The sequence below is a fragment of the Cydia pomonella genome, chromosome 7 (genome assembly GCF_033807575.1).
Source record: "Cydia pomonella isolate Wapato2018A chromosome 7, ilCydPomo1, whole genome shotgun sequence".
Classification (NCBI taxonomy): domain Eukaryota; kingdom Metazoa; phylum Arthropoda; class Insecta; order Lepidoptera; family Tortricidae; genus Cydia; species Cydia pomonella.
The window spans coordinates 8,271,966-8,285,172 of NC_084709.1; the positions used below are offsets into that span (position 1 = coordinate 8,271,966).

Genomic DNA, 13,207 nt, shown 5'->3' on the forward strand with positions numbered 1-13,207 from the left:
TCAACGAAAACTTATAGAACAAAAAACATTAAGAACTTGCTTAATATTGCCTCAAAATTGGTTTCTAAAACAAACAGTGATTCTCTGCCAAACAGCTGACAATAAGAGTCCTACTAATAATAACGGGAGAAAGGCGACTGACAAAGGCGGCATGGATGGTAATGTTGAGCACGTACCTACAAACGGAAAACAGATACCTACCTAATATAGTTGTTAGAGTTGTAGCTGGCCCTCAACGGCTTATCTTTTGTCCATTGTTAACTAAAACGGCGCGTGCCACTACCTGCAAAAAAAGGGTCGTATAATTCTAATTGCCACCTAAGCGCGAGCTAGTCTAACGCTAAAAAAACCAGTGTAGGTGTGCTCTCCGATAACGCGCCTTTGTTACGCATATCGAGGATACATTTAAGGCTGGTTCGGTAGTGTTCGACTCGCCCGCACTCAGTAACCCTATAGGGACCACACAAGAACTCGCAAATTATTTTTCCATTTATTAATTTGGAATCTTATTTCAATTAGCATAAGAGTTGTAATTAAATAACCGGTTAAAGTGACGGGGCCCTTTTTTTGCAGGTAGTGGCACGCGCCGTTTTAGTTAACAATGGACAAAAGATAAGCCGTTGAGGGCCAGCTACAAATCTAACAACTATACCATTAAATCTGACAAATTCGCAGGTTACTCGCGAGCCTATTCCGGGAGAGACCAACGACCGATTAAACGCTAACATAAACCTCGAAACAACGGACAACTGACATGTTTTTCGCGACTGCTGTAAATAAAGAGATATTAATGAGTTCGGTGGGCTGTGGTCATCCAACCGCATGCCAAATGCACAGATTGTAACTACTACCGAGTGCTGACGCATTATTTATTACGATGGGCGGAGCAGATTGATGGGCATCATTATATGCACGCATTTTCATTTGCCGGTGGTTTAGTTGATCGGTAATAAATCCTGTGTTAGATAACACCATCGGCATCCTACATGATTATTAGAATGAACATTGGCAACTATGATGGTTGGATGAGGCTTGTGGTGATCACTGTGGAGGCTCATTCCTTGCTTTTTGTACGAAAACGTACGTAAGCGGACTGGAAAATACGAAAAGCATTCAGGAGGTAGACGAATCGTGGAGAAAAGTTGAAGATTAAAGAACATTTAAAAAAAGTATGTCTAGTTCTGTTTTTAGTCAAAATAAGTGACAAAACAACATTTTAGTTTTAAATAAAATAAAACAAAACCCTAAAAAATACTATCAAATAGAATTTCTGCTTGGCCAATCAATTAAACATAGCCTTTGTCACATAGAAATATTTAAAAGTCAGGCCGACGAATCCTATTACGTTTCACATTGGTATGTACTCATACTACTCAATAACTTTATTTACCTAGTAGTGCTTCGAAAAATTTTAATACCAAATAATTTATTCGAATATGAGGTGGTGTCGGTACGTAAATATAGGTTTGACCAAACGCCAGGTTACTTTGGTGATAAATTCGGGCTAATGAAAGTAGGCACCTGTAGAGACCAAAAAATGGCTGAAAATTAAAAAAAAAAACGTATCGCAACGTGTATAAGGCGATGAAGCAATGAAACAATAATGATAATCCAGTAACTTTGTCGACTTCGTAATGGGGTTCGTTTGCGTCAAATATGGTAGTTCTGATTATTTGCAGACTTGTTTATGATGTTGGCTCAATGAATAATCCAACTTTGTGACCTCGAGCGTCAAATCCAACTTAGTCAAAAAACGAAAAAACAGCGAACATATCAGTTTTTTTAAATTAGGGCGATTATATAACTATACCCTGCCAGGGTCCATGTGATACTTTAATATTTTTGTAACAACATATGTACCATGGTTTGCAATAAAGGAAATAAGAAATAACCCATTTTTAAAGTAGATTAACTTTTCTACAATACCAATCTAGAATTGTCTCTGTAAACCTAATAGTTTCCGAGATAAAGCCTTTCAAAGTTTATAAAAGAAGGGAGAAAGAGTCGGCTCACCAGGTTCAATTATTGCTATATTTCTTCCTGCTCTTAGCAACTAGGGCAAGTTATACCTATATCATTTTCGTATAATTTAGGGACATGAATTAATTTTTTGAAATATTCATTATTTCTTTTCATTTTGCTTGCTTGCTCGGGGCAAGCGAAAGATTCCGAAATTGAGCCAAGAGCGTAGCGAGTGTTTCAAGAAGTGGAATCTTGAGTGTTGCGAGGATTTCGAGGCACGAGGGTTAAACAAACTTTGCCTCCGAGTGAAACGCAAAAATATTTACCACACCAACGCGAGGAAAATACTAACTATGAAATACCAAAAAAAATCAAACCAAATCATATCCAAATGAACGCAATAAAAAATGCATCATGAAAATATCACGCCAGATCACGTTGGGGGAGGGGGACATAAGACCTCACGTGTATTTTTCTACAGTGAACGAAACTAAATATAAATTTTCGTTAAACATAAATCTTCACTTCGCACTTCAAAATAGCGAGTCTCTTTTACGAAAATATCATTACATTTATAACGAAAATAGAAAAATAAACAAGTTTTACTATATATATAATGCTACTCGTATTTATCTTAAAATTAGGCCGAACGAAAAAGTTTCAAAAAAATACACGTGAGGTTATGTGGGGAGGGAGGTTAGGCCAAGTATCACCAAGGGTTCAAAAAGTAGCCGATATAACCTCGCGTGATTTGTGCACAAGCCCTTATTGAAATTCAAAACCAGATCCACCAGATCCGTAGGTAAGGTCACCACTAACAGGTTATACTTATATAAGGTTTTTTATTTATGAATCTAGCACGAGATCCAAAACAAGTGTACACTACACAGCATGCTTTACAAGTCAGCGCAAATGTTACAAATTAATTCAACACAATATCAACAAATAAAGGAACTATCTAAACATTACACTGTAACAGAGTAATATCTAATATACTTTAAACTTTACATTATAAAGATGTAACATCGCAAATGACACATAAGTGTCTAATATCTTTGAAATAATACGAGTAAGTAACCAACTTATATTACTTTTAACACGTCTTGCTCAAGATTTGTGGCACTACTAGACGGTCTGTGCGTAAGCATCAAAAGAGATATCTATGTCTACGTCGATTTCAGTGTTATTAACTGTTCATCGCTCGATAATAAGCGTGTCGTGTCTAGGTGTGAGAATCTGAGAATATATCGCGCTGTTGTCCCTGGCCTACGCGATCGGTGCGGTACAGGAGCGCGGCTAATTTGAGAATTCCGCTATTGAGCTGACAAGTATACTGTTTCCCGCAGTCGCAACGCAACACTTTGTAATGTGTGAGAAATTGAGAATCAATTGCTGAAAACGGCGGTTAAGTATAAATTTATGTAACATTATTTACGAAAAAAACCGGAGTTGGACTCGCCCACCGAGGGTTCCGTACTTTTTAGTATTTGTTGTTATAACGGCAACAGAAATACATCATCTGTGAAAATTTCAACTGTCTCACTATCACGGTTCATGAGATACAGCCAGGTGACAGACGGGCAGACGGACGGACAGCGGAGTCTTAATAATAGGGTTTACTTTGGGTACGAAAGGCCTATATTGTCCCCGCAGGAGTTATGGATTGTAAAAAAAAAGCTATAACTCCCGAGAGAGTGTAGCTTTTTCCGAAACTCGACTCGCGGATAGACTGTGAGAATTGAGCTCATGTGATAACAGCTTCTCCGACAAACAATGTTAGGTAGCTTTAAGCATAAGTTCGCACACCACACTGCTCTCGTAGCCCAGAAAATAATTTAGGTCCTTACTGACGATATATTTTTGTGTGTCAAGCTTATAAGAAGATTAGGAAGTACTCTCAAGCTACCTACGTCACAGTATTATTATACAAATGGTTCGAGTAGTGCGCATCACAGCTAATTATGATCCGCCAAACACCATTACGATTATGACATAATTCGCGAAGAGCATGTGTGTCAAATTAATTCTCTTTCACCTCGCCTGAGATCGCGGCCGCCGCTAAAAATATTAGTTAGACGGAGCAATATCAAGGTCGCCATGTTAATTTCGGGAGAACTAGATGAATGTCACAACAATTTACTTCCTTAAACTGAAGGAATTGAATTTGGTACTCGTAGGTGTTTTGGAACGTTGCGTTCGAACTTATTTCGGGGGTCTATTACAAACTTTTTTGTCTCTTTCTTTTTGCTAATGATGTGAAAGGGTTAGAGGGAATAGAATCCAAGTATTTCGAAATTGTATTAGGCCCCGCTCGTTGAAATGACATTCGAAAATAAAGGTCACTTGAATGTGATTTTGTCTCATTCAGTGAGCAAAATGCGATTTTGCTCGCTGCTTTTAAGCAGCAAAGTACCCTTGTTCGAGTTTTTGAGGTGTAAAATATATTTTTTAATATTACCGCAAATAAGGGTGGCTTTGAAATTCTAGTTTTAAACCATATTTTTAGGCAAACATACAAAAGGGTCAGCTCACCAGGTCCAATCTATGCTATATTTCTTCCTACTTTTAGCAACTAGGGTAAGTTATATATCATTATCATATAATTAAGGGACGAAAATATTATATTCATACTTTTAAAACGCCAAGTGTTTTTTTTTTACATTTTTAATCTTTGACTTTTGTTATATTTAAATTTCTATGGAAATCGTCATTGCCATCCACTACATATTTTTACAAAAAAAAAATGTATGACGGCCTGCTTTGAAGTGATACTTTATAGAATAAGGAATAAATGGGCTAAATTGTCAAATTTTTTATTAAGTGCACTATGGTTGTAAAGGCCAAAACTGTCACAAATAAATACATTGTACATAATTTTCATTAATTGTGCAATAATCCGTTTTTTTTTGTATGAAAATGAAAAGAAATAATGAATATTTCAAAAAATTAATTCAATATTAGCACGAGCGGTTAAACAACAACTTTGCCCCTTTGTAACACAAATAACTATTGTGTTACGAGCTTTAAGTTAGATATGGATGGATGGATGTTTTCTACGCAAGTATTGTAGTTTTAACATCCATCCTATAAATCTATTATACATATAATACTCCCAAAATTTTTTATTTACTACGTCGGTGGCAAGCAAGCATACGGCCCGCCTGATGGTAAGCTGTATCCGTAGCCTATGTACGCCTGCAACTCCAGAGGAGTTGACATGCGCGTTGCCGATCCTAACCCCCTCCCACCTTCGTTGAGCTCGTTTTATTTATTAGTGTACGATTTAATCTTGTCGTTGCAATATTTCCATACCGGTCGAGAAAAATCACGTTGAGTATGCAGTGACCTTTAGTGTGGTCGTTCAGAAACCTGAACGTCACTTTACGAATTATTTGGAAACGCGCACCAAAGATAAGGCAAGTCATATGATAAGGATCTTTGTGGCGTTGGTCCATAACGAACTACCTAAAGGTTGTTTACAGTGATATAAATCTTGACGAGGGCATGCCAAAACACCTGCTCTTATATTTCATTTAATTTAAAGCCAACGGATTTATTTTACAACTCATAAACCATATTCATTGCTAATTTCTCTACCTAATCCGCACCTCACATGGAGTCAACTCAAATAATATTTTAACAGGCATAGCTGTGCTGTGAACATTTGTTTTGGCGAGATTTAGATTAGATAGCTATCACTAAGATTACTTCAAAGTTGCCAAAAGTAATATCTGTTGCAAGTCTACAAATACAATATTCGGAAATATTACAAACTCAGTTTGCGATCTTTTTTTGATATTTCAATAAATTGTTCAAATATGCTACAAATTACATATATGTATTGTTTAAATACCTACCTATTAAGCATTTCAATTTTCTGAGAACGTCACTCTGTTCCTATACAAGTTGCAGGGAATATATTCCATGTATTATTTTCCCCTTCCCTTCGAAGTTCGGTATAGGGACTATTACGCAAAACTCTGTGTAGAGAGCGCCACTAGCACAATTATTTATTTATTTCAGATAATAAATTACACCTTACAGCTAACAGGCGCGGATCCAGCCCTCAAAAAAGGTTGTGGTCACAGCACAGCCACCCGAAAATCGGCCAAGTGCGAGTCGGAGTCCGAACTCTGAACAATCATGACTCTCTATCGATTTCAATAGACTGAAAGTGTGACGTCACAAGGCTATTAGGGGGCTATCTTATCAATTTTTCGCAGATACCCGATTCTCAGACAACGTTTCGCAGGTCAACTTTTCATAGAGGGATTTATTGGTAGATCTAACTTTTAGTCGACATTTGCTAGTCTTGGTTCACATACCGGTCAATTCGCTTTTGTGTTAATTAGCAGAACACTGGCAGAACAATTTATTGTATGAATTTCGTTTGGCAGAGTAATCTTTTCGTTTAAGGAACTATTAGTAGAGTAACTTTTTTTTAAATATTTTATACATTTTTTAAATATTTATTTGAGTAGTCTAGTCGACAAGTTCAAAGTGGTCAAAAATAGGAATAAAAATACTTGAAAAATACCTCATTGGAATTGAAACAATGTCTAGAAAAAAGGTATTCGAATTCGAATCGTTTATTAGCACAAAAAATAGCAAAAGTTATAAAAAATATGGTATTTTGTTTTTTGTCAATATCTCATAAACTATTAACATTTAACAAATGAAAACAAAAGATTGCCATAGTATTTTTCAAACAGGGAGGGTATGCTGATAGATTCTCATTTTCGCAAAATTGTAAGTATTATGTCATCTCAATATAATTTTGCGAGATGTGAAGCTTTTAGGATATAAATTGTATGGAGATGATATCTATCAGCGTACCCTTCCCGTTTGAAAAATACTATAAAGAAGAGAAAATTTTCCAATAAAAAATCCAACTCTAGATACTCTAAACTCTATTCGTTATAGTTTTAATTTAACGTTAAAATAGCGCTCCGCGCCTCATTTTTGGGATGCGCGCGCGGCGTGAAAAAGCGAGTAAGTACGTAACATTAAATATTATTATTTTAAAGGTAGATTTTTCAACAAGATAAGCAATTATTAATTAACACTTTTTTTTCGAACTTTCGTCTTCATTGTAAATTTAAAAAAATGTTATAATAATTGGCGTAAAAATATTTCGCTTCGTGGAGCCCATCTTATTTATACACCAAGATCGCGTCACAAAAAATTTAATAAAATTAATATTTTGTGTAAAATTTCAGAATAGTAGTGAAAAATTACAAAAAAATTAAAAATCAGGGTAAAATTGTTAAATATAAAATAATATTATAACCAAAGTATTGTTTTTTTTTATAGCGTGATATTGCTTAGTATGTATATAAGAAGAACACCGATAACCGAAATATTTTTACGCCAATTATTTGAACATTTTTTTGTTTACATTTACGATAATGACGTAAGAACGAGATTTTTTTTTAAATTAATTATTCCCTAACTTAGGGCTATTTTCAGCGGTAAATGAAAACTACAATGAATAGAGTTATAGTACTTGGGATTTTTTTATTGGAAATTTCCACTTCTTTAGGAATATTTTATTTTCATTTCTTAAATGTATTATAGTTTATGACATTCGGCTAAAGACGAAATACCATATTTTTTCATGAATATTTATTTTTAACTTTTGCAATTGTTTATGTGCTAATGCTAAATATACGCTTCGAATACATTTTTCTAGACATTACTTATTCCGAATCTAATGAGGTACCACATGTATTTTTAGGAGCAGTATCAAAAATTTTCAACTTGCTGACTAGACTAAAGTTATTTTCGAATAAAGTGACAATTTAATTAAACTTTAACTGACAGTTAAATTAGTAATTTAGCAATTGCGGTAGGTACTTACAACATTCGGGTGGGCAATATATCGAAAACGATTTATTGCAGTCTATTATGGAGCACTATGGAGAACTCCTACAGCTGTAAATTAAAAGCTGGCAATATTTTTAAATATTGTACTAATATTTGTGAATGTTGAAGATTTCTAAGACTCCATAAGCTAAAAGTAATTGCCCTTGTTAGTAAATAATCTTTCTTTATTTTTTACAAATAATTAGGACTCGTCGTGGCGAGAATTTCTAACCGATGATCTGTTTTCGACTTGGGTAAGCGTGACAGTTATCAAACTATCAATTTACGAAAAGTAAATCCGCGTATCAATGTTATGCCAACCAACTAACTACTCTGTGTAATGAAATTTTTACAAAGATTCCTCTGCCATAGCATCTGGGAAACAAAAATCGGCATAATTTTACTCGAAGAATCATTAGGGCACCCTATTAGGGTTGTGGGCATGCCCATCGTGCCCACAACGGTGGATCCGCCCTTGACAGCTAATGCCAAAGCGGCACAAATTGGAACACATTAACAACATAAAGCATCAACATTATAAAGCAATAGCACATGAGCAGCTAAGACACAGGAATTCATAATGGTATTCATAATTCACATATTTACTGAACTGAGGGCCTTGCGAGGGTTTCGCGATAGGGTCTTCGTAAACCAACCGCCTTGATGCATCAATGTCATAGTAATAACTTCCAAAAAACTGTTTAAGGCATAGTATGTATAAGTTACTCTATGGTTTACAATATGGGCTAGTGCTGCACTCTGGCGGCAGAACATTGTAGTAATACCCGCTATTAAATAGAATATTAGGTATTAAATAGACGTGAGATTAAAATAAATAAATTAAAGAATTAAAAAAATATAAATTTAAAAAAAAATGTATTTAGTTACATTTGTGTTCTATGCGATTAAAATGAATTTTCACCGCTATTTACATCACTTTAGATTATTTTAACTTAGAAATAACATCGCATGTTGTTTGCAGAGCAATCAACGGCGTATGGGCTATTCCGCAAAACGGGTCGCTTCACGCCGCCCGCGCGCTCCATACCGCGCTTCCGCAAGTACAACATAGAGGACTTCCATTTTGTCAAGGTCCTCGGGAAAGGCAGCTTCGGAAAGGTGAGTTTTCTCATTTTTTTTAGTTAATAATAATATGATCAGAGTGCAATTAACTCGCGACCTTGCTTTGCCGGAGCTATGGTCGCTCTTTAAAATTCTTTGTATTACATTTCAAGTTTCAACTAGCGCTACGGCAACCACTTGCTTCAAGTAAAGTTTTATTTATCCAAGTAGGTTAACTTGTAAATAATTGTATGTTAGACTTATGAATCATCTTAGGAGCAACGCGGATTAATCCATTGTTAGACCTACCGCCCTGTTTCATCGTACCGCGACGATAAAATATCAATACATTTTTACAAGCTTTTATTTACTTTCACCTGACCGTTTTCTGTTTGTAATCAAATCTTGCAAGTTAAATTTGATCCACTTCCCGGTTTCCGATTGAGCTGAAAATTTGCATACATATGTAAGTCGGGTGACAATGCAATATTATGGTACCATCGACCTGATCTGATGATGGAGACAAGAGGTGGACATAGGAACTCTGTGATAAAACAACGCAACCTAATTGTGTTTGGGGTTTTTAGAATTTGCGCGATGAGTATTAGTTGCCTGTGGAAAGAAAAGTATAGTCAACGATAAAAGCTTGTCCCAAGAATGAAATTTATGCCAAAAACTTATTAATTAATCTAATCGGAACAAATTTTTGATTGAATTGTCCCTAAAACCCTCGTTTGGCTATCGAGAAATACGGTACGTGGCGATTGCGGTGCGAATGTTCATCCCCCCCTCATCACGTAATTTTGGGGTAACTCTTTGTTCCTACTGAAAAAATAAATAACTTAAGAAACTACAGCTACAGAAAGCAATTAGCATTGTTTTCGTTGACCTAAATGCACCGAGCCGAGTGCCAGGCGGCCGACGAGAAGATAAAAATGGCACAATGGATCCATCAGTGCAAATCAATTTCGCGTCTGACAGCCCCCGATCAGTTATAGACTTATAGATATTACGCAAATAATTTAATCATATTGTTTTAAATTAATGTATTAAAAAAAATATACCCAACCAATCCCGAGGCAGGGGAAGACCACCCGACACTTGGTGGTCAGATATGCAAAAAGAGATCCGGAAAGAGAACCTGAGTACGCAGACGAGCCAGAACAGAGCACTCTGGCGCAGACATACAAGGAGACCCGACCCCAGATAAACTGGAAAGAGGGACAGGCAAAGAAGATATATCCGATTTACATACACCTATTATGCAAAATTTTACCTAGGGAAGTGGGTCACATTTAGCTTCCAAGATTTGACCCACACTACTTAACTAACTATAACAGGGCAAGTTAAATAAAAGCTAAAATGAATCCGTGACTAGCAAAACTCGCATACATAAAGGTTATCTCGACTATCTGAAACACTAGGCAAAACTAACGCAAAATGCTAGCACATATAACATATTTTCTCGTGGCGTATTTTCTGATGTGGTAGGTACCACTTATGTATATCTGTGGATGACCTAACACGCGTTTAATTAAAGCTTTGTTGCCATTTAGCTACAGTAGCCGGCAATAAATATTGCACATCGATCTTTAGAAAGAGAATATTGGAGACTATGAGAGAGAAAGGGACAACGCTGTACGAAGCCGAAATTCCGATGTGCAATATTTATCGTCGGGTACTGTATTATATATATATATATACCTCTACCCTGCTTCAATACAACCGTAATCTATTTGAAACACAAACAAACGGACATAATTACAGCATAATCATTTGTTATCAAACGCGTTAAATTCTGTAAAACATAACTAGTAGTAGCGTCCACGCTTTCCGAAAATAAACTCAAGAGAAATAAAACAAGGGATATTGCCAAGAAAAAACGAGTTTCTTGCACGAATAGGTTAGTTGAAGTAGTAGAGAATATCGTAGAATATATGTTGCGGCGTTGAAAGATGCGTTTTAAAGAAAACGTATGACAAATCCGCAAATTATCCAGAATCATTGTCATTCGGGTGGGACGGGCAATCGTGAACGTTTGTTACTCATAGCCGACAATACGTATGGAATAATTGAGGCAATCATTATTTATAAGTTACTCGCGCAATTTGAACGAACTGTCACGTTTACAAGATTTACCTAGGTGTCCTTGTAGACGTAGTAGTAAGTAATATTTAAAATGATATTAGTTGGCGATCGCTTCGCCATACCAACGTACGAGTAGTCCCATTTTTCTCCCTGGATATTGATTATTGACACTATGGTAAATATTTGTACACTATTTATTGTATGTTTCTCATAGCTATGCCCCTTCTTCCGTTTTTTTTTCAATATTATACGAGTTAAAAACGTCTGTTAAATCAATATATAAATATTATAGGGACATTTTTACACAAATTGACTAAGTCCCAAGGTAAGCCAAGAAGGCTTGTGTTGTGGGTACTCAGACTACAATATATATAAGATAAAAAATTTAAATACATAGAAAACATCCATGACTCAGGAACAAATATCTGTGCTTATCACACAAATAAATGCCCTTACCGGGATTCGAGCTCAGGACCATCGGCTTCATAGGCAGAGTCAGTCACAACCCACTAGGCCAGACCGGTCGTCAAACATTAAAAAAAATTAAAAATCGAAAATAATCAAACAAAGGGGCATTGCTGTGTTGCGTAAAAATATTTTCAAAATGTTAATATACAGAGAAGAAAATATAAGTTTTTATGCAAAAGCAGTCACGTGACATCGTCCCCTTTCGTTTGAATGCAACGTTATAAATAACATTTGCCATTTTAAAAGATGTGTTGAATTATTCGAAATTGCATATCTGTTTAGTAATTTTGTATATGTGTCGAAAACTTACGGGTTAAACAGATTTCAGAAAAAGGTAACTACTGTGGACAAATTATTTATTTAAGCATAGAATATAAAATACACATTTTATATTGAAAAAAAAAACCGAAACAATTATGACCATTCCATCTCTAAGCTGCATTTCCCGATCTATAATTTGCATGGTTACACGTGTCTTGCAGACGCAATCATCTCAAAAGACGTAAAACATTTCAAAATAGTTGACGTCCTGTTATCGACTTAGTACTTGTAATAGTATACCTAATGTCACCGCATGGTTACGGTTAAACTGCAGACGTTGTTAACTGTGTCAAACAGTTAAGAAATAAAATGAAAATAGATCTACCTGCTGGTGCCGACAGAATAGTTTTGAGGAATTGGGTCGCTGGCCAACATTAGTACCTCTACCTACCCACTTGCACTATGTCTACGAGAAACATTATCTTTGCAAGACAGGGAATTCTGTTAACTCGTTACACTGAAATGTTTTAAAATTGTCTTGCTATTAGGTGTCATAACGTATATTAGTAGGTATTAGGATAATTGAAAACTTCTATTCTCTTCTGCTTATGAACGAGGGGCGTCTGAAAAGCTCTAAGCCTAAGATAGAAAACAAACAATTAACAAAAATGAACTTATGTTTATTTTTCAATATAATCTCCTTTTAACTCAATGCATTTTTTAAATTTTTTTATACAGGCCATTTAAAAAAATATTTATCTTGCCCTTCAAAATGCTCCTGTACAGCCGCCTTCATCTCTTCATCACTTCTAAATCGTTTTCCTCACAACTCTTTCTTTAAATTATTGAAGAGAAAATAATCGCTTGGGGCTAGTTCTGGGCTGTAGGGTGGGTGGTCAATTTCGTCAAAACCAACTTCCTTCAGAGCACGCCTCGAAACATTAGCAGTGTAAGTAAGTGAATATTCTTTATTGCACCAACAATTATACATTTTACATACATGTAAAACTACAAATGAATTTTAAAGGAAAATAGAACCAGGTAACAACAGGCGGTCTTATCGCTAAAAAGCGATCTCTTCCAGACAACCTTTAGGTAGCAGGAAATTTAGAACTCATACAAAAGTCAACAGGTAGTGCAAGGAGCTAAATATGGAGACTATTAAACACAAACACACATATACTACTTATATAAGTATTAAAACAATACCTAATATACTAATAAGATAAGGTGGTGTAGCGGGGTTAAAGAGAATGCCATAAAGGAGGGCAAGAACATGAGAGTCACGGCGAACACGAATAGGAAGCCACTTGAGCTGAGAACGAAACTGAGACACATGGTCATATTTGGTGTGAACGGGTGCGTTGTCTTACTTGTCTTGCAAAAACAAAATGCCTTTTCTTAGTTTACCACGCCTATTCTCAACTATGGCTTGTCGCACCTGTCTTATTAGATTTGCATAATCGATTAAAAGAATGCCATCACAGTCCCAAAACACCGT

At 35.8% G+C, this 13,207-nt stretch overlaps 1 protein-coding gene across 7 annotated transcripts in view; it reads left to right on the plus strand.

Annotated features, from left to right (window-relative positions):
* The window catches only part of LOC133519742 (putative protein kinase C delta type homolog), a 56,903-nt gene that overhangs the window by 32,076 nt on the left and 11,620 nt on the right, over nucleotides 1-13,207 (plus strand). For all 7 annotated transcript variants that reach the window (XM_061853813.1, XM_061853817.1, XM_061853814.1 and 4 more), the window contains one exon: nucleotides 8,810-8,946. In XM_061853813.1, the coding sequence (XP_061709797.1) occupies nucleotides 8,810-8,946 (137 nt within the window). The remainder of the gene's footprint in view (nucleotides 1-8,809; nucleotides 8,947-13,207) is intronic.